Raw genomic sequence first — 24,599 nt, 5'->3', positions numbered from 1 at the left:
TCACTAACATGAATAGATATGAGGTTTTTGTTCACAGCTGAGGGGGTCAGGGTGGCTGATGACTGAACCGGGGTGCTCACTGTACCATATGCTCCTCTTACATCATGCTGCTAAACATTTGGGTCTGCCTTCTGAGTCATGAATCATGGAATCTTTTTTGCCTTTAAGGACCTTTGTGGAGGTTAAGGAAGAGCTTTGCTTTTTGATGTAGAATTTAGTACATCGGTCTACTCTGTTGTAGGAGTACTAAGTTGGCATATCATTTTTTTGTAATAACAAATTATTACATTCTACTTTGTGCCCAAAGAGTATTCTTCTGTGAAAAAATCTGCACTGAGCATATCTTTGAGTTATGACATATGGCATTTCATAACAGATGACCTGTGAGATAGAGTTTTGTTGGTTTTGGTCTTAGTTATGTCTCATTTGTCCTTACACCAACAACTGTTTCATTGTTGTCATCTTGCCTAAATTGTGCTGTCTATTATTGATTGTATTTTGAGCTGAATTTGTGCTGTGAAGGTTTTGTTTCTGATGACATAGAGCTCCATCTCTGATGTTACAGAGCATGTTGTGGGGAAAGTAGGTTACTGGGCCATGTCCTGCAAGCTTAAACTGAACGCTAGTCTGAATATTGCTAGAGCTGCTTAGTGTGACTGGGCATGCACAAATGGTTGTAGGCTGTGCTCCTGTCAAGTATTTGCTGTGGCTCTGTCTCTTTAAGAAAAGAGAGCTCTGCTCCACATAGAATGAATGTTGAATGTTCAGCCCATGTTTCTTTTTAAACACACAGAAATGGAGAGAAATCTGACTTCAGGTTGGCTCACGTCACAGATTGCAATTTACTAGATCTCTGTATGTCAGTAGAATTATCTTTTTTGTCAGATACCCCAATTACCGAAATACTGCTGATTATTTATAATTCATTTGTTGTACAATGTTACAAGTGAAAAGGCCGACAAAAGAATAAGAAAAATGTTACACAATCCGGCCACCCCGCCTTTGCTGTGCTGATCCTGTCAGATCTCAGAAGCTAAGCAGGGCCTGGTTGGTACTTTGATGGGACACCGCTGGGGAACACCAGGAAGCCTGGATCAATGTACAGTGTGAGTGTGTAGTCGGTTGTGGTCGGTGGCTCAGATTGGCAGCCTCGCTTCCGTCAGTCTACCCCAGGGCAACTATGGCTACAATAGTAGTTTATCACCACGGAGTATGGAGTGAATGAGTAATGCAATGTAATGTAATGTTTGAGTGTCCAGAACAGCGCTATATAAAACCAATGCATTACTATATTATTAAAGTGCCACCTGCATAAGTATGTTTTTAACTTGACTGTAAAAGTGACTACAGGCTGGCTGTCCTGACCTCCTTGGGGTTATACTGATTGCTATTTAAAAGAATACAAGACTGTACTATGTTTGTATAAAGCACACACAAACTTAGCTGTGATGTTCCCATCACTCATACATGTACTTGTCCATTGCACTCGAGGGTGATTATTTCTCTTGCCTTTAGTGTGGGGAAATATTGAAGTCCCAAGCCCATGTAGAGGACTGTGGGGTGTCAGGAAGGTCATCTGGCATACCAAGCAACACAAAAAATCTCAAATACAGAGGGTGTACGGCAGATTTTTGCTCTCTATTCTCTTTAGTAATGTGCTTGATGTTGCGTTGTAAAATTCTGTGATAAAAGGAAATATGAATTTGATAAATGCAACTGTGATGAAAATACATCTAAATTAAAAACGGTGAAATGATATTGATAAAAGTTGTTTTGATAAAAGTTTTTTATCAATTCACAAAAAAAAAAAGTTTTTTATCATCGTTTTCTTATCCATTTAAGTCTTCTTTATCAAGCAAAAAATATTAGTCTGAACGTGACTTGATAAACGCAGCTGTGATTTGATAAAGGAGACATGAACTGATAAACCCCACTGTGACTTGATGACCACCATTTGTGAATTGATAAATATATTTGTCAAAATAACTTGCTTTTTATCAATACGAGTCAATTCACATGTGTCAGTATTTCATTTCATTTCCCTTTTATCGAAGAATTTGCGTTACTTCCATCCTTCATAGTGTTGCACATGACTTTTGACTGCATCACATATTGTCATTAGCCACCCCAACCTTCTGACTGTGACAGACGAAATGTTCAGCTGCAGTTATATAACTGTCCCAGCAAACGTCATAGTTCTCTATGCTGTCGCGAATCTCCTGCTCCAACGCACACAGTCATGATTGTACTCAGTAGCTGCAGGCTCAGCTCTTCTTTACCCCAATTTACGTGCATTTTACAATCCACTGTTTCTTTTTCTTTGACTTCTCATTCAGCAGCATGAAATGGATTTGAGTATCTAGACAACATGCTAAAGACCTTTTGAAAGCCTGAGGGTGACCACTCAGCCTATCCCGATGATGTAAAAGTTTCCTGGTGAATGTTCAGTACATGGAGTTCATGATGTCATGAAAACTTATAACACGTTATATAATGTATGATGTATCTGTCTGAATTCCTAGGTGTCACTGTCATCAACTACATGCACAGTGTGCTCTCTGCTCTTTTACTTTCCCTAAAGACAAAACGTCAGGATCTAGGTGTGGTCAGTGTTACAGGGAATACATGTTTTCACAATAAGTGTGGCCCGGCCCCTGTGTGTGACCTAGATGCGACTCGGGGAGTTGGCCTCATGTGCGTTACTCTGCAGTTTGCCTTTATTGTGTAAACTGTAAAGTAGAGCATTTCTTCATAATGTTGTGTGATGCCTAAATTAAAGGACTAGCAGATGTCTGCCTTTAATGTTCGGCAGGTCAGTTTTTATCTCCACTCAGAAAGCAAACCTGAATTTCTGAACTACACAGAATTAATTTTGACCCTGAATACATAATTTCCTTCAAATCTAATCAAATTTATTTTGTTTCCTTTGATCTGCTCTGTGTAAAATGTCAAAAGAGAAACATATTCAAGTTATTAGCACCATCAAAAGGTTAAACTTGAGCACAGACACAAGCCAGTGTTGTCTTTGCACCCGTTCCAAGACACTGTAAGATAAAAGGAGAGGGTTGAATCTGTTTTACAAGAACTTACCCCTCATTATTAGTAATTTTACTTTTGGTTATTTGAAAAGAAGTCTCCAAAGTTGACAAATGTGTTATATAAAATAGAATGATACAACATATAAGGACAAGGCCAGTGCAGCAAATGCTTGGGTTGATTTAAGTTTTTTCTCAGGGACACTTTAGACTCATGATTTAAAAAAAACATTAGAGATGAAAACACTTCTTTTGTGACAGTCTTTTCTTAAAAAACTGTTGTTAATCAACAATGTGGCATTACTGTGCATATCTGAGAAGTCATCAATACTGTTTTCCGTTTGCTAACGATCTCAAGTTCATGGCATTAAAAATGTAGACGTTATTATTACTATTGGCCCACATTTCCAGAGAGACCTCTATTATGTTTGTGTGAAGCTACTTCTCCTGTCAAGTGATGAAATGAGACTGCTGTGTGTTATACAGTAAGTATTGAAATGACTTTCGGTAGCTTGTTTGTGAAACTAAAGCTTCCCACTTTGAGATTTATGTGCTCACTGCTGTCATTGATCAAGCTCTGTAAACTCTGTGAAGATAGAAAGCAGAGTTTCATAAAGGGGAAAAAGAAGCAGCAATAGATAGGAATGGAGACATACAGTCATATTTTCCACCAATCATTTGCAAGAGGCACTTGAGATCATTGCATAGAAGGATGCTTGTGGTTTTGAATTTGAATACACTCATTGATGAACTTCATAAATTGAGGTAAAGCTTCACTTGATATCAGCATTTTTATGTATTGTTATATAATAGAAAAAACTGAAACAATCCACCCACAGCTCCGCCAAAAACATAATATCAATGTAATAAGTACATTTCATTGTTTCTGGTTCGAGGGAAGGTCAATATTCTTCCATTTCTTAATGATACATTTCCTGCCAGCAAATGTTTTAGAAGTAAATTTCCTTAGTGACCAAATCCTGGGATCAGCATTTCCAGAGCGTTCATAAATTACATTAATTTCCTTTGCATATTGTGCACATTTTATAACACTTAAATATTAAGTCGATCTTGGCTGAAGTCATTATTGTTTATTTTGTTTTGAAAGTTCACATTGTTTTGTTCATGGCAGTAATTCTCTACGCTAACAACTCTGCACTCTCTCTGTTTTGAGCTTGTTTTAAATGGTTTCACTGTGAGTCTCGCTTAGACTGTCACCCTCTGCTTGTATTTCGCATAATTACATTTCAAAACAGCAACAAACAAAATCTTCTGAGTACTTTCCTAACACATTTTAATCCCCTTCTATGCATTATTACCAGAAAAAACAAACCTAATGTGTTCAAAATCGTTTCAAATGACCATTCAACATTCTACAGTCTTTATTTTTTAAAGTTTTGGGCGTGTTTTGTGTTTTTAATGTCTCCCGAAAGTGTTTTTGTCTGTAGAAATAAGCGGATGTAGCCTCTATACTTGATCTTGGGCTGTGAAACAAAGCAGCGTTGGCCTTTCCACCCATGCCCTGCCCTGAAATCCTGACCCACATACTCGCTCACACATCGCTGTGGGTGATTACATCTTTTCCTTGGCAGTAGATGATAATAACAGGGCTGCTGCAATAATTTTGTCGTTCATTGAGGATTGTTTAACTAATATAATTATGAGGAAAAGTTGGGGGAAGGTCTACCTGGTGAAAGGATGTTTAGGATTTGGGCCTGTGTTGCATTGAATCAGACAGGCCACCCGCATTGAGCCTATAGTTAGATCTGTAATTACAAGGCAAGTTTGAGTGAAGCATCCCTCACATACCAAAAACATTATTAGCAAATTTTTGTATTATTATATGATTTTATAATAAGTCGCATATTATTTTGCAAAATAATGCTGTCAGTGACCGTTTGTTCATTTGAGCCATGGCGTAATTGTTTCATAAAGTCTGAATGCCGGCATGATTAACAAGTGCCTGCGGAAGGAACTTTCAATTGGAATTTTCAATTTGACTGTGATAAAAAAAATATTATTCTGTCAAGTGATTGCTTTTCTTTTAATTAAACTATTGTTTAGTTTGCTAAAGACTCACCAGCTTTGCCAATTATCCTAAGTTTAAAAAAAATTAATGATATATCACCATCCATCCATCCATTTTCTTCCACTTGTCCATTTCTGGGTTGTGGAGCTGCCAAAATCAAATTGCACCAGCCCCTTATGGCTCCTGCTGCAGGGGGTGCGTCCACAGAAGGACGGCCTCATGGTTCAAACCGGGCCTGAACCGCTCTCACCTATAGGACCTGTTTGCCATGGGAGACCCTACCAGGGGCACAAAGTCCCCGACAACAGAGCTCCCAGGATCATTCGGGTGCTCAAACCCCTCCACCACGTTAAAGGAATAGGCCACCGTTTTTACATTCTGAGATATGTTCTTACCTTAGCTTTGATGAGTTCTTTAGGACCGACTGATCTTCACCCGTGCCTTCAATCACGTAAACACAGCGCAGACGGCGCTAGCATTTAGCCTCTCCCTCTCTCCTCTATAGCTCCAAACCAGGTCAAGATAGAAGCTACCAAGCTCTTCCACGTTTTCCCTATTTAAATATGGTTACGTGAAGTGTTACACTACAAAGTATAATACACAAAATTAAACAATGTGGATTTTCTGAGCGGATAAAAACGGGAACTATATTGTAAGGCGTAATAATACCAGGAGTAGTTCAAAATCCGCGCAGTAATCTTCACTTTACTGCGCAGTAATCTTCACTTTACTGTGTGGATGCCAAACTACTCCTGGTATTACTACGCCTTACAATATGGTTGGAGCTATAGTGGAGAGCAGGAGAGGCTAAATGCTAACGCCGTCTGCGCTGTGTTTACGTGCCTGAAGGCACGGGGGAAGATCAGACAGGTCCTAAAGAACTCGTCAAAGCTAAGGTAAGAACATATCTCAGTATGTAAAAACGGTGGCCTATTCCTTTAAGGTGGCGGTTCCAGGAGGGGAATGATATATCACTTAGAATTTAAATGGAAGATTTCAGTTACAAGTATGCCACAGTAAAACTAATAACCCACCATCACAATGATTTTACTTAAAACAAGGACTTATTTGTATTAATCTAAAAAGTAAGAAACATGTTTGTATTAAGATAAGTCAAATAAGATAAGATAGAACTTTATTGATCTCACAAGAAATCAGCTCTCAAAGACACTGTGCAAACTTTAAAAGGAGCAAAATCATATAAAATATCAAAAATATCAAATGTCAACATTGGCAGTGCATTGATAGTCATTGATAAAGTGTGGTTTTGCACTGAAGTTATTGCACATTAGTTATTTTACAGTAGCCTAGCGTTGTGTAGTCTGACAGTGGTGATGAGTCACCTGAGCAGCTCCTTCAGTCTTCCACTGAAGGAGCTGCTCAGCTCCTCTACAGTCAATGAGCCAATGAGACAACGAGGTGCTGTCCATGATGGATGAGAGCTTAGCAAACATCCTCCTGTTCAGGCTGTTCTTGTTCTGCTCTGTGCTGCCCGGGGCCCAGCACACGACAGCATAGTGGATAACAGAGGCCTGCTCACTCCGAAGGGCCTCAGTCTCAGAAGGTGGAGCTTAAACACTTTTCTGACTTTTCTGAGGTTACAAGTCGCCTGGTTCTGTCCTCTGCTGGCACAAAGGAGAGGGAAGACATTTTTAAAAGGCTAAAAACAAGCTCTTACCAAGACATGTGTTCTGTGTTTGGTATATATGTTCCTTCTCTTACGTGCTTGTTCCAAACAAGACATGTGCAAAGTAAACCCTTCTGAAATTTGACTACTTATAATGGCCTGCTTCTTGGCTCACTATTGATCCCAGAATTGATTCAGAAAGTGCATTTTATGTGTATAGTTTCCTTTATCACCTGTTGATTATGTGGCTTCTGCTAGTGATGCAGATGACCAGTTCCTTAAAGGCCCTGTACCTGACATTTTTCCTGATAGTCAAATGAAATGAAGATGAAAAAATAAATAAAAACAGTTTTAGGGCCCTTAAATAAGTGCTAATTCAGGTGTTTTAACATTGATCAACAAACTTAATGTGTGCTTTGGGAATGTCATTATCACAGCACCTTGTGTAACTTGTTTACTTCATATGTCAATGAGGAAATGTTGAGGACAGAACTGAACTAAATGCAGAACTTTTCCTGAAGCATTAATCTGGCTGGTTACTGTTAACCTCTAAATTAATCATAATTCTAAGTGAATGAATGAGTAGCTGCGAGTCTAGTCTGCTTTTCTCTCTCTTCAGTTTCAGCGCTGTGACCTAATTTTTCACATTTCTCAAATCTAGTTTAATTCCTTTCCCCCTTGATTTATTTTATTAAATCATGTCTTTGCTCGGCACGGGGTTTTATAACAAGAAATCAAGGCATACATTATTCCAAGCAATTAACATTGATCAGATTGACAAATTATGCCTCTTTGACAAATCCTCCACCACTCCAGACGCGAGGAATAAGAAATATGTGCCTTGATGGACATGTAGATGCTATTGGAAGGACAGAAAATTGCACATAGTTACCATGGGAACAGTGAGCCAACTCAACACACGGGCCTTTCATGACATCCCCAATACATAGTGTTTATGTTGCGACGGCGTATAGCGAAATGTCTCAATAAAATCTGGATTACCAAATTTACACTGTGCTGCTGTAGATGGCCTGGATGTTTGTCTTAGATGTGAAGAAAACCAACACGCAGCAGTTACAATCGAGCCAGCTCATGGGCCCTAAACGCCGTCTCATTATCCAATAGCATGACCTACATAAAAGAGCGGAACTAATCTCCATGTAGGCGGATGCTGAATAATGCAGGGAATTGTGGATGATCTTTATGAATCTTATATGCTTGTACGCACTTGTTGGCCTCTGGCATGGCAACGACCCGTTTACCTTGACGTACATCCAGTGGCCCCAGACTCGAGTCGGAAAATTCCCACAACTGCCGACGAGCCTAATTGTGCCCAGGTGTTTTTATTTATTTCATTGGTTTTCAGCGGTCGGCTCTTCATGACTTTAATCTACAAACCTGATCTACCCGTTGCTTTTTAATAAGAATAGTACCAGTGAAAAAGTCCTCAAAAAATACCACACATACTATGAAACCCATCTGTAATAACAATAACAATAAACTTTATTTGCATAGCACTTTTCTAAACAACAGTGCTTCACAGAAAAACATAAAAAATACAGTACTAAGTGGGCTAATTCTTACTATACCTAAATAAATCCTTTTCATAGTCCCTCTGGGGATAAGTGGTTATGGGATGATTGGAGGGTCTTTCATCTCCCCCTGGTGTCTCTGGCCAGAAAACACAATTGCAACTTCCCAGCACCGGGTCAGAGGCCCCAATACACACTAATGGAATCACAAAGAAGAAGCTAGCAGGCTAACGGGCAAAGCTAACTGCGGGCTAGCGCCACTTAAACAGTATTTACAGCCAAGTTTGAGTGAAAAAAATTATCTCCATTGTGTAATTGGATGTACAATGTCCCTCTTTTCTGTCAGCGTGTATTTACTCTCACGGACAATTGATAAGTAAAAAAACACAACATGCTGCCACATCTGCAGTGGTGCTTATGGCCTCTAGGAGCATGAGTTACTTAGTACTGCTTTAATGAATAAAATTACACCAAGCAGAATTAATAACAATTACCAGAATTCCTTACAATATCTTAATGTCTTTAGCAACGATTTAAATGAATTCAAATGATTTGCTTGCCGGAAAACTTTCAAAAGTTCATTTATTTCTCTTATTCAACTTAAAATGTGAAACTAATATATGATGTAGATATGATAGACTCATTACATGCAAAGTGAGATATGTATATTAGCCTTTTTGTTTTATTTTTGTTTTGAATTTTGATTATTATGGATCAGCTTGTAAAAAAGCCAGAGATTAAGAATCTCATGAAATTAAGCCATAATCATCACAATTATAGCAAATAAAAGGCTTGACATATGTCACTTTGCATGTAGCGAAATGCACCTTTTAACGATATTCTAATTTGCCAAGTGTCATCTGTAACACGGGAGTGCGGAGAGAGCACAAACTGAAAAAGCGTGCTCTCCTCTTGTGACCGTTTGTGATCTGGGCACAGTCAGCTGTGCACCCTCACTGGACCTCAGAGCTCGGGCAGGATTCTATAGTTGTACAAGAGATAACCTATTAAAGATAACCTATTCAAACATTTAAAAGTCAATAGTAGAATTTGAATTTCAATCCGAAACTTAATGGATAACCAATGGAGTGAAGCTAAAACTGGGGTAATGTGTGGCTGCATTTTGGACGAGTTGTAATCATTTGGAATTAAGGCCAGAGTATGAAGCATTACAATAATCCAATCGAGTATATAAAAGCATACATTACTTTCTCAAGGTCTGAATAGGTTCAAAATGATTAAATTTAAATAATCAATTTAAGTTGATAACACGTTGATTGCACTATGCTGTTCACTTGGCCTATAAAGCTTAGACTACTGTCAAAGAGCACACCAAGATTTCTTGTGCTGGATGTAATATTGTTTTAAAAAAGTGCCAAGCTGATTGTCGGTTTTTTGGGACACAACTGATTTTGTGCTCTGATGTTTCCTATTTTCTCTACAAAATAAGAGAGGAACTGTTCAGCTAAGTCCACATTCGGCTGGATTGGGGAAACGGGTGTTTATTATTCATGATAAATGCCTTGTTGACCAAAGATCTGAGGTTTAAAGAGCATATTGGGGGTGACTGTAGCAATGGGGTGGAACCATAGACGAACTGTAAGTCACATTTTTATGGACCACGCCTTTCATTACATGACCCAGACCTATTTTGAATAGTAGATCTAATAGGGAAAGCACATTGTTGCCTGGAGCAAGCAAACACACATGTAATAGGAATACTACTGAACCTTCACATATGGTTTGTAGTCATTTAAACGGCTTTTCAAAGTGGTGGACAGTGTGCAGCATATTACTTGATAATATCTGACTATACCTGGTCTATTCGGGTGAAGGCCATCCGGTTGAAAGAAGGAGGAACAACCCCTGAACATGTTAAAATTGTCAATATACTTTATATCAAGGCTTCTGCAAACAGACAGAAGCCAAGTACCCTGGGCAAGGATGTGGCTAAATCGACAGTCACCTCTGTTTATGCTGGGAATGGGACCACTGTGGAGTGTTGATCCTACCGTAGTTATTTTTTAGGTTTTCATTTTCACTTTAATATGTCATCCAATACGAATTTAGGTGTTAATTGCTGATAAAATTGCAAAAATGTTTTCAGTCTCAGGCATTACACTCATATGGTGGATTGTCAAACCATGTGAATTATTCATAATGCATGATACAGTATATGAGGCTCATGCTAAGTCCTGTATAGTGGTGCGTTAAGCCTATGGGGCCACTCAGGGGAGGTATATTGTTTACAAAAACTAAATGGTGTACAGCAGTAGTTCTCATGATTCACCTGTCAAGATAAAAAACATTAATTACATCTTACAATAAAATATTGTTTTAGTTTGATCCGGTTATAGTATGTAATAAAAAAAATAATATAAAAATGTAGTATTTCCTCCATTGAGTTCTGTTAATTCAAGCATTGCTCCTATCATTGCAATATAATGTATGGCAAAGATCCCTGACTCATTAAACATGGTCCCATGACCCACTTTTAGGTCTTTAGCGAGATGAGAACCACTGGTCTACAGGCCATCTGAAAAATATATCTGAAATGTCATTCTCATCATTTTAAACTAAAGATTTATTGACAGCTGGTGTAAATCTCTACATTGTTTGAACAGAGGATTGTAAATAAAAGCAAATGCCAAAGAATGCTAAAATAAACTAAATACACCCAGTTTAATGTTGTGCCATCAGAGGGTAACCTCTTTGTTAGATACTGGGTCTGTACAGAACTGATTTGATCTGAATGAATGAAAGCCTTTCTCATCCATTCAGTGTTCTTCCTCACAAAGCCATCTTAGAGTAGAGTAGTTGGTAAACACAGCTGCACTTATCTGCAATAATTTATTGACATAATGTCGGACAATTTTGGAGTTGAAGGTCAACATTTTTCAAGCATTTCCTCTTAATAGCCCGGTGAAATGGCTAGACTATGCCATTTAGCTCTGGTCTAATTATTTGGGACTGTCCTATAATTTTGTAATATCGTTTGTGCTTTTCCTTGTGCGTTAGTGCTCTTTTATATCCAATTAGTTGTGAGTTCTTATAAATGTAGGTAAAACTTGAATACAACCAAAATGCTATGTATACTGTATGTATATATGTATATATGTATATATATATATATATATATATATATATATGTATATGTATATATATATATATATATATATATATATATATGTATATGTATATGTGTATATATATATATATATATATATATATATATATATATATATATATAATTTGTTGATGTCTGGCTTAATGTCTTATTCCAAAGAGCCATGACTATATTATAAAGGAGTGACATTATTCACTCACGCTGGCATGTTTTTTGTCATTTGAGAGTTCTTTAACCCTATTATGGCAGGTTCAAAAACAGTGAATTATATTGGAAAAGAGTTATGTCGTTAAAACATAATATTGCAAACATAAACCAATGGAGACTTTCAAATGTGAAATACTGGAGACACATTAAAGCATTTGGACACAACAGTACAATGGCTAATGAGGTTGTTTCACGGCTTTACTTCGTTAAACTCAATTCTATGATGTTGAACAGCCAATGACACACATATTTAAGTACACCTCGCAGGCAGAGAGCGTATAATGTAATGATCACAGTATATTTGCACACTCTTGTCTGGGCTCTGCTGCAAATGAGAAGTGGGTTTTGTTGCCACATCGGTAATCCTCCTTCTCTCAATGCATTACAATGGCATACAATAAAAAGAAAGGTGAATGTCCTGGAAGTTGAGAGGCCTGTGCAGCATTGTACACCAAAGCCACTTAAAAATGTCATTCAAAGATCAGGACAAAAGATGAAGACAACATGTTGACATAAGAGTTTACAGAGGCAGCATACATGATGTTTGAATCTACTTTAGACCGTGCTGTATATGTAGTTGACATCAAATGATACCAAATATAATAAAAATAAACGTACTGTAAGAATCAAGTGTTAAGCTGAAAGGTAAAGCACCTATGCAGCTCATTTTGCCGTATGTCACATTGAGTTGCCTTGTGTATGCAATGTGTGGTATAAATAAATATGCCTTGCCTTGCCTTATGTAGATTCCAAGGCTATAGTGTGGACTTAAAAGTCTGACAGTATCAGAGGTGAGGTAGAAAAAAGAAAAGGCTCTAACACACACAGGGCTACAGCCAGGACTACCCTCAAGCCCCACCTCTGTGGAAAAGTGCAGGTTTTAGTAAAATGTGATTCATTCAAGCCTGGACACTGTTCTTTTTGACTCTGGTGGTGCTGTGAGGCTTGACAGAGGTTGTAGTGGCAGCGATTGATGACTCGTCACTCTGATGATGAACCTTCTACCTTTAATCCATATCCCTGTCTCAAGACATGCGTTATTGAGGTACGACTTAAGACTTTCCTTACAAGCAATAAAAGTAATCTGAAATGTAAAAAAAATAAACCCATTAAGTTTAATTTTGTACCATCAGCGAGTACCTTTTTGTTCATTACCGGGTCAGAAGGAACTGTACAGACTTGACCTGAATGAATGGAAGTCTGTCTCGTCCATTCAGTGTTTCTTCTTCATAAAGCCATCTTAGGCACTTGCCATAATTTATTGACATAATGTTGGAACAATTTTGGTTGAGCTTAAGGTCAACATTTTTAAAGCATTACCTCTTAATAGCGACAGTGAAATGACTTGGATATGCCATTTAGCTCTGGTAATAATTGCATGTGACTGTCAGGCTTTTCATTGTGTGTTGAGTGCTCTTTTGTATCTGGCCGTGACTTCTTGTAGATTTAGGTAACAGATTAAGATAAGTGATCTTTTGTCTCAGACGGCAAAAACCATGCAGTGTGCACTCTGCTTAAGCAAACTTTTGCATGTGAATTGAATTGCTTTTTACATTCAGCATTATGATAAACACAGACATTTTTCCTAATATGTATTATAGTTTCAATAGATTAGACTGATAGAGTCAATATTTTTTTAATTCACTTAAACTACTGACCCAAATGCCTCCTCGGCTCTAGGTGTCTAAGTGGGGTGGCACTAGGGATGGCCAATCACATTCCTGTGGCCTGTGCTACCCCTGGTCACTCCCTGGGCACACGCCTGTTGAGAAACACTTTAATTACTGCCTTCATTAATATTAACATATGTCTTTGTACCATAATGAGTCACAAAGGGAGCCATGACCTAAATCTGTAACGGACAACTAAAGGCGTGTTTTTTTTGCTGATTCATGCTGGTCCTTTATGTAGAACTGGATTAACCATTGACTGATTTTAATCTGGCATCGTCATTAACATTATCTGTGAGCACATAGGCATGTTCACATGTAAGGCAATCCTGGCCTACTTATTTATAGATACACGGGCTATTCCTGCCATTGCAAGTTGTACCGAATTATTCTCTTGGGCTATTTTTAAATGCTGAGAGACGCCAAGTCTTTGACCTTTTAACCTAATCAAACAAGTTCAGTCCACTTTGAGGCGTCCAAATTAGTCTCACAGTCTACTGACCCACATTCAAGAGTTCAGCTGGTGCAAAGGGAAATGTGCAAGTCCTTCGGAAAAAAAACACACAAAAAGAACATAGGAAGTAAAGGAGGAAGTACTTCAACACAAAACAAAAGTATGTCGATGTGTTTCTTGTGAATATAATTGCCATCTGTTAAGGTTAGCAAGAGTTTAGTAAAAACACAGTAGAGAACATTTGTCACAATCAAAGAGTGACGATGCTAAACTATTGCATGGCTTCTATGAGTTCTATAGAGGGTATGCCAATAACTAGAAAGTCATCAGATCTATATGCTTATGTTTTGTCAACTTTGTCTGATAATGATCAAATCTATTTGAAGCTACACCTAAACCTCTCCATGACCTTTGGTGGACCTTGGGGCTATGGTAGTGTAGCCACATAGCATACACGTTTCCATCTAAATATATATTTACGAAGATGTAGGAGGTTTTGAACAAAGCTTGCCTTACACTATAAAATAAAATAATGTTTGCAACTGACTCCAAGTTAAATTTCTCCCTAGGAAGATCAGGAAAAGAGAGAGAAAAACAATACATTTTAGACTAATTCACACTCTTGTACCAGTGTCCACACAGTATTTATTCATTTCATTATTGTGATGTTGATGCAGCTTTTTGGTTAAAGTTATATTGATGCATTGCACATTATTCATTATAGGCCTAAAGCTAAAACCCTTGATGAGTCTGTGCCGACAGTTGTTTATGGAAGTCGAGCTTAAAGTACACGGTGTCACGGTGTCGCAGCCAAGTAGCGCAAGACTACTGTGAGGTCAAGCACATACCACTTTAAAGTCAAAACTCCCCATGACGACATAAGAAAACAAGTACTTTTTTAATTTTTTTTGCAGTTTCGCGGGGGTCAGTCTGCATTTTGCACGTGTCAAAGACCAGCCCTCCACCTTACGGCCACTACAGGTCGGAGTTGTGCGTTGCTCATACCCGCCTGCGTACGCTGCTGTCCTTAGCCCGAGTATTGAGCTCTCTCCCAGCTGACCTACTTTCTCAGCCCTCAACCACACAGTCCTGTTTACAAGCCGCTGCCAGCGGAGGATGTGGACTACAGTGCATGGAAAATACATGGACGTCGCTCGAAACTCACAACCAAATACGCGATTGGGGAAATTTATCGTCCGTACTTGATCATTTTGGCTTCGCCGGCAATTTCTTTCTTTTTCTTAGCCGTGCGCGTTTAACTTCAGACGCTATGCAGTTTAACACGTCTATGGCTAGCGCCTTTACGCACGGCTGCTAGTTGCTTAAAAATGACAGAAATTAAAAAGAAAGTAGTGCTCGAGTGTGCATTGCTTCTGAGGACCTGTTTTCAAGGTACGTGGGCTTTATGAAACGTTTGAGTGTCACTGTCATTTCCCCTGCTGTATTTTGCTGTGTTTTTTCATCATCAAAGTTCACAGGCAAACCTTCCGATATGATTAACCCACTTTGGAAGCCTGTTAATCATTTTCTATTAGACCCTCACTCTACTGTCCCAGAGTCAAGACATTACTGTAGCCTTTATCAGCCGCTCTCAGCGCTCTGTCCGCGAGCGCCCTGGTTACAAGGCTGAAAAATAACCCATTTTCCATCGCTGTTGACATTATGACTAAAGCCATTTTCATACTTTCCGTGTGGAATAGGCAGAATAACACGTATGGCTTCATTGGCATAGATCTCTTGTGTTTACATTGATTATTGCGCTCAATTATCCAGATTGGCACCTGCCTACTTTGGATCACACATGTTGTTTTCTTATGCATTATTTTTCACGTTGCATGGGTTGTCAGTTTGCCCTTTGGTTGCAGCATAATGACTGTGTTGCTCTGCACATAGCATACTATAAAGGGGTCATTGAGTGCTTTCCCTACCCCCCTGTTTCTTATAGCAGGCATTTGTCCAGTAGTATGTGCTTCCTGTTTCCTTATCACCTCTGGGCTTGTACCTACACTAGTAATCACAACACTGCACCTTTTTATCTCACACACATGAATCAATGACCCATATCATCGCATAGATGTTTTGACATGGTTTTGAATAGGTTGGGCTTAGAGTCAGCATTCTGTTTTAAAGTATCTTGTCTAAATGAATCTCTACAGTACAATAATAATAAGCTATGGGTGCGTTAAAGAGACAGGACTTCACAGTATAGGACTACTTTAACAATGTACCTTACATTTTTGACCAATCGCCGTAAATTTAGCGCTGGATCAAAGCTCGAAAGTTAAGGATCACTACAAAAGCTACAATGCACTTTCAGACTCGTTTGTCTGTACAAATAGACCCTCTTGTGTTTGTTTGTGTCTCTTAATCATGGTCTTCTTGAACTTGGTGAACACAAGTAAAGACCTTCCACTGATAACAGAGGTTTACAAGGTGCTGACTGCTTAATAGATGATTAATTACTTTTGTGGAGGAAATGCTTGAAGAGTATATAATGATAAGTGCATCAATAACTCACAGATAACGCATTATGTATGACATTAAACTGAGATTTTAACTGACCAGTCTGTTTCATGGCTGTTGTGACATTTGGTTATAATTAGATGAATACTGTTATGCGTGGTTTTGCAGACATCTATCTTTAAAGCGTCAACTGTTTCCAAATTAAACTGTCCCCATAATGTCTGAGCAAGGCATGACTTTTCACAGAGCTCTTTCTGAAAGGTAATACTGCCTGGAAAGAAATAGCCATACTTGAATTAGTCATCATTGCCTGGGTTTATGATGATTACTTCATTATAAAAGCTGACATTAAATGACTAACATCAGGGACATTGTCGGCACTAGTAGTATATAATAATAATAATACTCACTGTGCTGTATAAGCCCATTTTTTTAAGCAATTACTACAACTGCACGGGATGGCTATCTATATGGGTCACACTTTACAGCTTTGCCTGTTTTGGCCACACCCCAATTGTCGACGCCAATCACAGATTTTGTGTTTTGCTGCTACCGTACATGCAACATCTGCTGCCTATGGCTTGTCTGAGCCTTTTCCAAAAAGTGTGATTAGCACTAAGTTACTGGCAAGTACAACCACAACCTGTTTGGTGGAAAACCGCGCTGACAGTGATTTATCTGTTAGACCAGTGATCCTCAGCTTGTATGGCTTTTGGACCCACCACTACTTAACACGACCCTGTGACTGTAATAAAAATAATCTCAAAACACAATGAAGACACTGTGCACTTTGAACTGTAAAAAAAAACACTAATTTAAGTGTTTATTTCACCAAGCTATTTGTTCAGTTGCCAGGCGTTACTGTTAAGAAATCAGTGAAGAAATGTCCTTCATTACTTATTTTAAAAGTCTTGATCAGATACCTGCAGTTGTTCGACCTTCTTGTGAGTTCTGAACCACCAGTTGAGAACCACTGTGACAGCAATCCCCTGTTGGATTTCTTTATTCCTGATGAATGGCTCAGACGCCCAGCATATTTAGACTCTTGGAATGAGGGAAAATTAAGAGGAAACAACTGTCTGGAAATGACTTGCCTGTCTGGTTTCTGGAGGTGAATAAAGCTTTCTGATTAAAATCGGTGCTAAAAAATGAGTGTTGAGAGTAATTGAATGGAAAGTGTGAAATTGGATAATTTAAGTTACAATAGCGCACATAGCTGAAGAAACAAATAAAATGGCTTTTGCAGATTATTGAATTTGGAGTGAGTTCCTTGTAGGTACAGTACAGTAGGACGACTGAGGTATTGCTTCAAGGATGTAACATATCTATGGTTCGTACAGACTTATTCCAAGCAACAAACGTCAATTAACAAACCCATGGTTATGAATAGGCCTAAGTTAGCTACTACTAATCATGTTAAATTGTGCTGACCATTTATGCTCTCGAATGTCTTGTAACCATGGCAACACACACGCACAAAGTCAAATGCAAAGTCAAATGCCAAAAAAAGTGTACATGTCGTGTAATTATATGATTCAAATGCAAGGATTTGTTCAGCCGTGTTCAGAAATGTTTCTAAATTGGGTTTATTTTGAGGCTGGTTGTTTTTTCTTCCACAGACAGTGAGTGGATATTACCAGATTACGATAAGGAAGTCCCGCTGAATGTATTATGGACAGATTTTTTGAATGTTTTTGCATCATTTATTGTTCTTTTATTTGCTTTGTAGTTTTGTTGTTGCTGTTTGGTGGAGCTAAGTACTTCTATTGTGTTTTGTTTTGAAGTATTCTATACATGCAGCACTTTGGAAACTTCAGAGTAATCCCACATTGACAAACACTCTCAAATGAAGAGGTTCAGCCGGGATATACCTTACAAGCATTCAAAGCCCTTCTGCTGAAGTATTTACTGGCATTTCCCCCATAGCCCTGCACTTAACAGGACCTGAACTTGAACTTGACTTGCAGCAGGAGTTCATGTTGCCGGTTTGACGCTTTACTGTCTCCTGAGGCCCCGCTGTAACAGGACTCTGGCGTTTTCTAAGCTGTTTAACTTGTAAGGTGTGGTTTAACCTCAATATATTAAAAGAATGCAGGTTGATATGCAGTTTCACTTTACCCAGTCACGTACACAACTACATAATGTATCGTTTCTGTATATTACACCCCAAGGGAATGTAATACCAGTTGTTTAGTTAGTTTTAGTTTTAGTTATTCATGATGTAATTAGTGATGCAGTACATTTTTTGGCATTATCCTACAAAAAGTGATATTGTCAGAAGGTATAGTTTGAGCTTGCCCCAGTAAAATGCAACTGAAAATGCCTGAATGCTACAAAAACACATTTATACTGATAAAGTGCTGAGAATACACTTATTAGTGAATGAATTAATGAAGATATGAATGAATGTTGGCCTCTGTAATGCCACTGGGGTTTGTTTATTGTGCTACTTTTTAATTGCGCATTACTTAAGTTTGTAAACATTGAAACATTTCAGGATTACATTTTGAATTAGTGAATTTTTTGTAGCAGCTAATAATCAGCATTTCCAACTACATTTGTGATGGGCAGGACGGCTCAATTATTTTGGCTTGTGGGGAAGAACAGTTTGACAGATCCAAATCACTCAATAAGTGTTTTCACCGAGAGCCTTATTTTGTTGGTAAACATCTTCTTTCTTATTTCTGACACATTATTTCTATGCATAATTTCTAGTATATTTTTTCTAAACCCTGCCGGTTACCAGAGCCAGATCATTAACTATAACCCCATCACATAAACTAGTTTATGCAAAGCCTCTGTCATGCCTGAGCATTTGTTTACAGTATAACAGGCTCACAGTTGACACTAGTAGATTAATTCACCTACTTACTGGCTGGTTGGCAGTTTGACACCTTCCTCATACAGTTTGCCTGCATAAATGTTTGAGCGTCAAGGAGAATATGTTGCAAAGTGCTCGGAGTTGGACAAAAAGCTGTGTTTTGCAGAACAATTTGCTTGTTCACGTCCTCCTTACAACACTTTTTTTTCAAATCAATGTCGGAGTTTGTCAGAGGCAAACTTCTACATTGACTTTCTTTGTCCAAAGTCTGACAATAGGTTGCTTTCGCTCTGGTGAGAGGAAGATAAATGGGCCAAATGTAGACGTGACCTAATGACGGTAAAGAGTAACATTTCAGTGAGAAAATTCCATACAGTATTAGATGCATTAATAAGATACAGGTGCTCAGTGTCATAGAATTAGAATATCATGAAAAAGTGTGTGTTATTCAACTTAAACTGTGGAACTAATATATGATAAAGTCATTACATGCAAAGTGAGATATGTATTGCCTTTATTTGTTATCATTTTGATTATTATGGCTCACAGCTTGTAAAAAACCCAAATTAGAAATCTCAGAAAATTAGAATAGTTTAAAAATGAACTTTATGCCATAATCATCAAAATTATAACAAACAAAGGCTTGACATATCTCACTTTGCATGTAATGAGTCTATGTCACATTTTAAGTTGAATAGAAGTAAAAGCACATGATAATCTAATTATATGACGAGCACCTGTATGTTGAATGGAAAGTTTGTCTAAATGGTAAAGGTTTTTAATTTTGTCTGGGAGGTTATCTGAGAGCTTTGACCATCAAAGTGGTGCCTGCTGTCTGAGCTGGCCTTTGTTCAGGTGTATGTGAATGAGGCTACATGGTGGGTTACCAAAAGAGCTTTCTACTTGAGACATTTTTCTGGGTCAGGACTGCTCCAGTGGACAAAAAAAAGTTCTCCCTGTTTAATACTGATCTCATACAAAACTCGAAGATCATAGGCATAACGCACTCTGTATTATTATGAAAAAACATGGCTCATCATGTTGTTTTGTGTGTTGGCAGGATTGGCTGTCTCTCAGGTGGACGGTAAACAGTGGAGGAAGGTGCGTGTACATTAGGTTTTTGGCGTAGAGTTGGGAAACAATCAGCGCGGATGGGCCAGATAAGACTGCACAGAGGGCCTGGCCGGGAACTGGACTGAGTATGGACAACCTGGTCGACTACAGTGGCTCCTGTGCATCCACACACAGGGAATGGGAGTAAGTACTTTCATTTACTTTCATATATATAAAAAAAGAAACTCTTCCTCACCCTCCGCGGGCGGTCTCTTTTTTCCTCCAAGCTCGGGTCCTCTACCAGAGGCCTGGGAGCTTGAGGGTTCTGCGCAGTATATATATATATATATATATATATATATATATATGAGGAGTTTGTTGCATCTATGTACTGCATGTATGTATGAAGCCAGTTGTTGGATTGATTTATACTTGGTAAAATACTATTAGACAATCAATATACTACTTAAACAAAATGAAATGTAGGCAAGGCAAGTTTATTCATACTCAAAGTAAATGAAAGTGCTTCACAGAATAAGAAGGATGTATTAAAAGACATCAAATTTCACTTCAAAAGCAATCCATCAATAAAACACAAAAAACATTTGTGAACAGCTAAATAGAACTGCTTTCTGTCAGGAGCTGAGGCTTGTGGCTCATCATCGTGAAAATGTATCTGCATTTAACTGAAACGCAGCCCCATGTTTGGTGCTGACTCTGTTCACTACCGTTTTACGACACATTTGAAATAGAGAGCCCTTAAAGGAGCTATCCTTGATTTGTTTTAAATTTTCTGTTGTTGGAATAACATTTGTTTTGTCCTTTAGTATATGGTAAAAGCAGACATTTATCCAAAAAACACTGGTTTCAAAGCCTTTTAAACAGTCATAAAATGTCAGGCTAGTAGGCTTTTTTTTTTTTTTACAGTGAAGTGACAGTTTTCCTCCCTGAAAGTTGTGAAACCTGGTTGAAACTCAGTCCCTGTGACGAATTTTGATTGTAAATGCACTAGGAAAGTTTGCAATGAGTTTGGACCAGAAAATAGCTATTCGAAATTTGAGTGACCCTGTTTCTTTGTACAATCAGGTATAGCTCCTTTAATATGATCCAGGCACAAACCAAATTATTAAAGCATTTTCAATGCATTGTCTGAAATGTGTGAGAAACAACCACAACCAAACCTACAGTCCACACAGATTATGGACTATTTTCAAAGTTGGTCAAGAGGTTTAAATAAGCAAATATAATGTAATTTGTTAAAAGGCTATTGCGGGTATGCAGATGATGTCAAAACATGGTGAATCACATGGCAACAAAAGACAAATAAGGGTGAATGTAGAGTTCTCTTTTGACGCCCGTCATCTTGGGGATTCAGTTTCGATGAAAGTACATAATAAATCAGTGGTTCTCTCTTGACATTTTAATTCAAGATCATTTCATCATGCAAGTTTGGTATTTGGAAGGACAAATACTGTTTGAGGGGGTACTTGGTGTGAAAAGTTTGAGAACCACTTTCTATATTTTATGGGGTGAATCAATATTAAAGCATTAAACTAAGCACTGTTACAAGTGTTGAAGTTTGATAAAGATGTTCAAAGACTCAAAGCCTGAGGAATAAAAGGGACGTTTATATAGTTAGAAGAGTGGGTCTGAACAAGGACATGCACGATTTTACCAAAGTTAAACATTCATTGAAGATCCACAGATTTAATTTCTACAATAAGACACTGGGCAAAAAGGAAAAAAAAAAAACGTTAGAACATTTCTTAATCTGTCTGCACAATGCATAAGCCATAACTCGACTCAACAATGAAGAATGTGACCTAGATTCACAAGAAACAGTCTTTGAAAACTCCCTGGCCTTCAAATAAAAGCAATAAACGAAAGTAGTCATATTTTGTCTGTTTTTACCCAGCACCAGCAGCTGTGTGGACGATTTGATGGACGAAGATGAAAAGGACAGGGCAAAAAGGTAACACCCCTGTAGAGTTAATAGTAGCAGCTTTTTGAAGGTTGTTAATGCCTTTTGCTCAATGAATAAACATTGTTGGGAACCCGACTAAACTGTTTCCTGGTTTGGTCTAAATGTAATCCCACAGGTTTTTAATGATTTTCGTCTGTTGCATCCCCAAGGGCATCTCGAAACAAATCAGAAAAGAAAAGACGAGACCAATTCAACATGCTCATCAAGGAACTATGCACGATGCTGCAGGGTCAGGGCCATCCGCGCAAGATGGACAAGTCCACCATTTTGCAGAGAACTATTGACTTCCTGCAGAAACAAAAAGGTTAGGAAAAAAGTGTGTTTGTAATTAGGCCCGTCCACTATAGAGAGTGAACCTGTTTTATACTCATACAGTACATTTCAATCCCCTTTTCCCTTCCAGACATCACTGCTCAGAATGAAACCTGTGATGTCAAACAGGAATGGAAACCCTCTTTCCTCAGTAATGAGGAGTTTACTCAGCTGATGTTGGAGGTGAGCAAGGAAAGATTTCTGAATTACTGGCCATCAATAATGTGAATTGGGCCTGATAGACTCGTGACTAATGCTGCTGCAGCTGTACAGTTTGTTCCGATTGTTGTATTAAATCTGTGTTTGTTTGTATTTCAGGCCTTGGACGGTTTCTTGGTGGCATTAACGACAGATGGAAACATCATATATGTCTCTGATAGTGTGTCTTCACTTATTGGCCATTTACCGGTAAGTGAGCAACATGACAGACGACTTCCTTTACATCCGGGGTGTCCGAACTCTTTTCACCGAGGGCCACATATTGTATACAGCATGGAGGGCAGTGCATTCAAACGTTCAACTGGGTGTATTAAGAGGTTTAACCCATGCCCCACACCTTTTTTTAGGTTTGGAACCATAATGCCAGCTCTGTCTCACAAGAAATGTAACTTTTTGAGGTTTTAATTGTGTGGACTTATTGAGATTACTGTAAAAAGTACCATGTCTGGTGATTTGTGCCAATAAAACAAGAAGCCTGAGAGCCACCAAAATCTGGTCTGATTTAGCCCCCGGGTGGCACTTTGGACATGCTTGCATTAAACGATCTTGATCTATAAATGAAAAAAAAAGCAAGCGGCTGCACAAAATTGCATCGTACAACCATCAAACATTGTTTTTTTTTAACTCTGAAGACGAGCTTTCAGTGACCTCATGTAGCACTTAGCATCATGTTATTATGTCTTTTATCATCTTTTTAAGTCCCCAAAACACTGAACATGTCCTGTCTGTTGCACCAGTCAGATATGGTGGACCAAAATATCTTGAACTTCCTCCCGGAGCGTGAGCACGGAGAGGTGTATAAGCTGCTATCATCCCACATGCTAATGACTGACCCTATTGCTGCTGACTTTGTTGACGGTGAGTGGAGTTCCCTGTGTTTTCTGTGTTTACCTGTATTCAGTTCTTCTGTACACCGGCACCTCTGCTCTCCATGTGCCTCCTATATCTGACTATTCAACGCCTGCCATTTTTCACATATGGTTCACACATATTTATGTAATGAACCTGCAGTGCAAAGTATTTCACGCGTGCATCACCTCTAAACACAGACATCTATTATATATAGACCAAGTTACCAAATAGGTCTATGTGGATTATTGGATTTCTAATTAGCCTGTTTCTATGATTAGCCTTTTTAGCTAATAATAGGAACAAGCTTAGTATGATACTTAAGGCTTTAAATCGGTGTTCTGTTAACACTTTAATCCAGCGCAGCAATGTAGTATCTGGGACTCAAGATGCTGACCTTAATCCTTGTCGCTATTGAGCTTATGTGAGAGGTGGCAGAGCAGCTCAGTTTTAAAGGCCAAACAGCAAACCGCACCATCGGCCTGGACTGGCTATTACCCAACACCTGAATATATTATCGCATTTGTGTCTTATTAAATCAATTCAATTAAAGGCTCGGTCTGAACCATTTACACAGTTTTATTTTATTTTTATTGGTGTTGACATTTTTAATGACTAAATGTATTGGGGCTGAACTTACTTGACTTTTTTTTTATATTGATTGCTATGAAGCTCAATGGTCCCGCCTACCTGATAGTGCCCGAAATCCAAATCCCATTATGGACATAAAGGACACAATTTAACAATTGAAGTTAATCCAAAACTTTATCAACCATAAAGTTATGAAAACATTTTGCTGTATTTTGTATTTTCTTTCTTGTAAAATGTGCTATTGTTGTTGGTAGTTAGCACATAGCAGATTAGCCTCCTTTGTGGTATTAACTTTTCATATTTTATTCTTAATTGCATTTTTACTTTTGGTCCCGGGAGGAGGGCGACACTGTTAAACTTCAGTCACATTTTAACAAGTTCAAGATCATTAACATTTGAAAGAAGGCGGAAATATGAACTGCTAAACTAATCCAAGAATAAAATGCATGTCATGTTTGCAGACGGTTTGAAGCTTTTCTACATAAATTCCAACGTAGGACGATTATTTTGTTGTTTTCAGTCATATTGTTTAAGTAATCGCAGCCCCATGTTAGTCAACATTGACATCTTAGTTCTAGTTTCTAAACAAACACGATTCTCAAAGGTAAAATGAAAAATAACAAGTG

General features: G+C 38.3%; 1 protein-coding gene across 3 annotated transcripts in view; it reads left to right on the top strand.

Annotated features, from left to right (window-relative positions):
* npas2 (neuronal PAS domain protein 2) overlaps window positions 1-24,599 on the top strand; it is a 34,199-nt gene that overhangs the window by 568 nt on the left and 9,032 nt on the right. The window contains exons 1-7 of one of the 3 annotated variants that reach the window (XM_079566143.1): window positions 14,637-15,073; window positions 20,026-20,222; window positions 21,934-21,990; window positions 22,152-22,306; window positions 22,406-22,497; window positions 22,633-22,722; window positions 23,271-23,391. In XM_079566143.1, the coding sequence (XP_079422269.1) occupies window positions 20,167-20,222; window positions 21,934-21,990; window positions 22,152-22,306; window positions 22,406-22,497; window positions 22,633-22,722; window positions 23,271-23,391 (571 nt within the window). In that variant the 5' untranslated portion in view covers window positions 14,637-15,073; window positions 20,026-20,166. Of the gene's footprint in view, window positions 1-14,636; window positions 15,074-20,025; window positions 20,223-21,933; window positions 21,991-22,151; window positions 22,307-22,405; window positions 22,498-22,632; window positions 22,723-23,270; window positions 23,392-24,599 lie in introns of those variants that run through there. The other 2 variants (XM_079566141.1, XM_079566142.1) reach the window with 2 other exon arrangements.

Source organism: Gobius niger (assembly GCF_951799975.1).
Source record: "Gobius niger genome assembly, chromosome: 11".
Lineage (NCBI taxonomy): Eukaryota > Metazoa > Chordata > Actinopteri > Gobiiformes > Gobiidae > Gobius > Gobius niger.
Note: the sequence above shows the minus strand (reverse complement) of the source record. Positions and strands in the feature narration are given on the sequence as shown.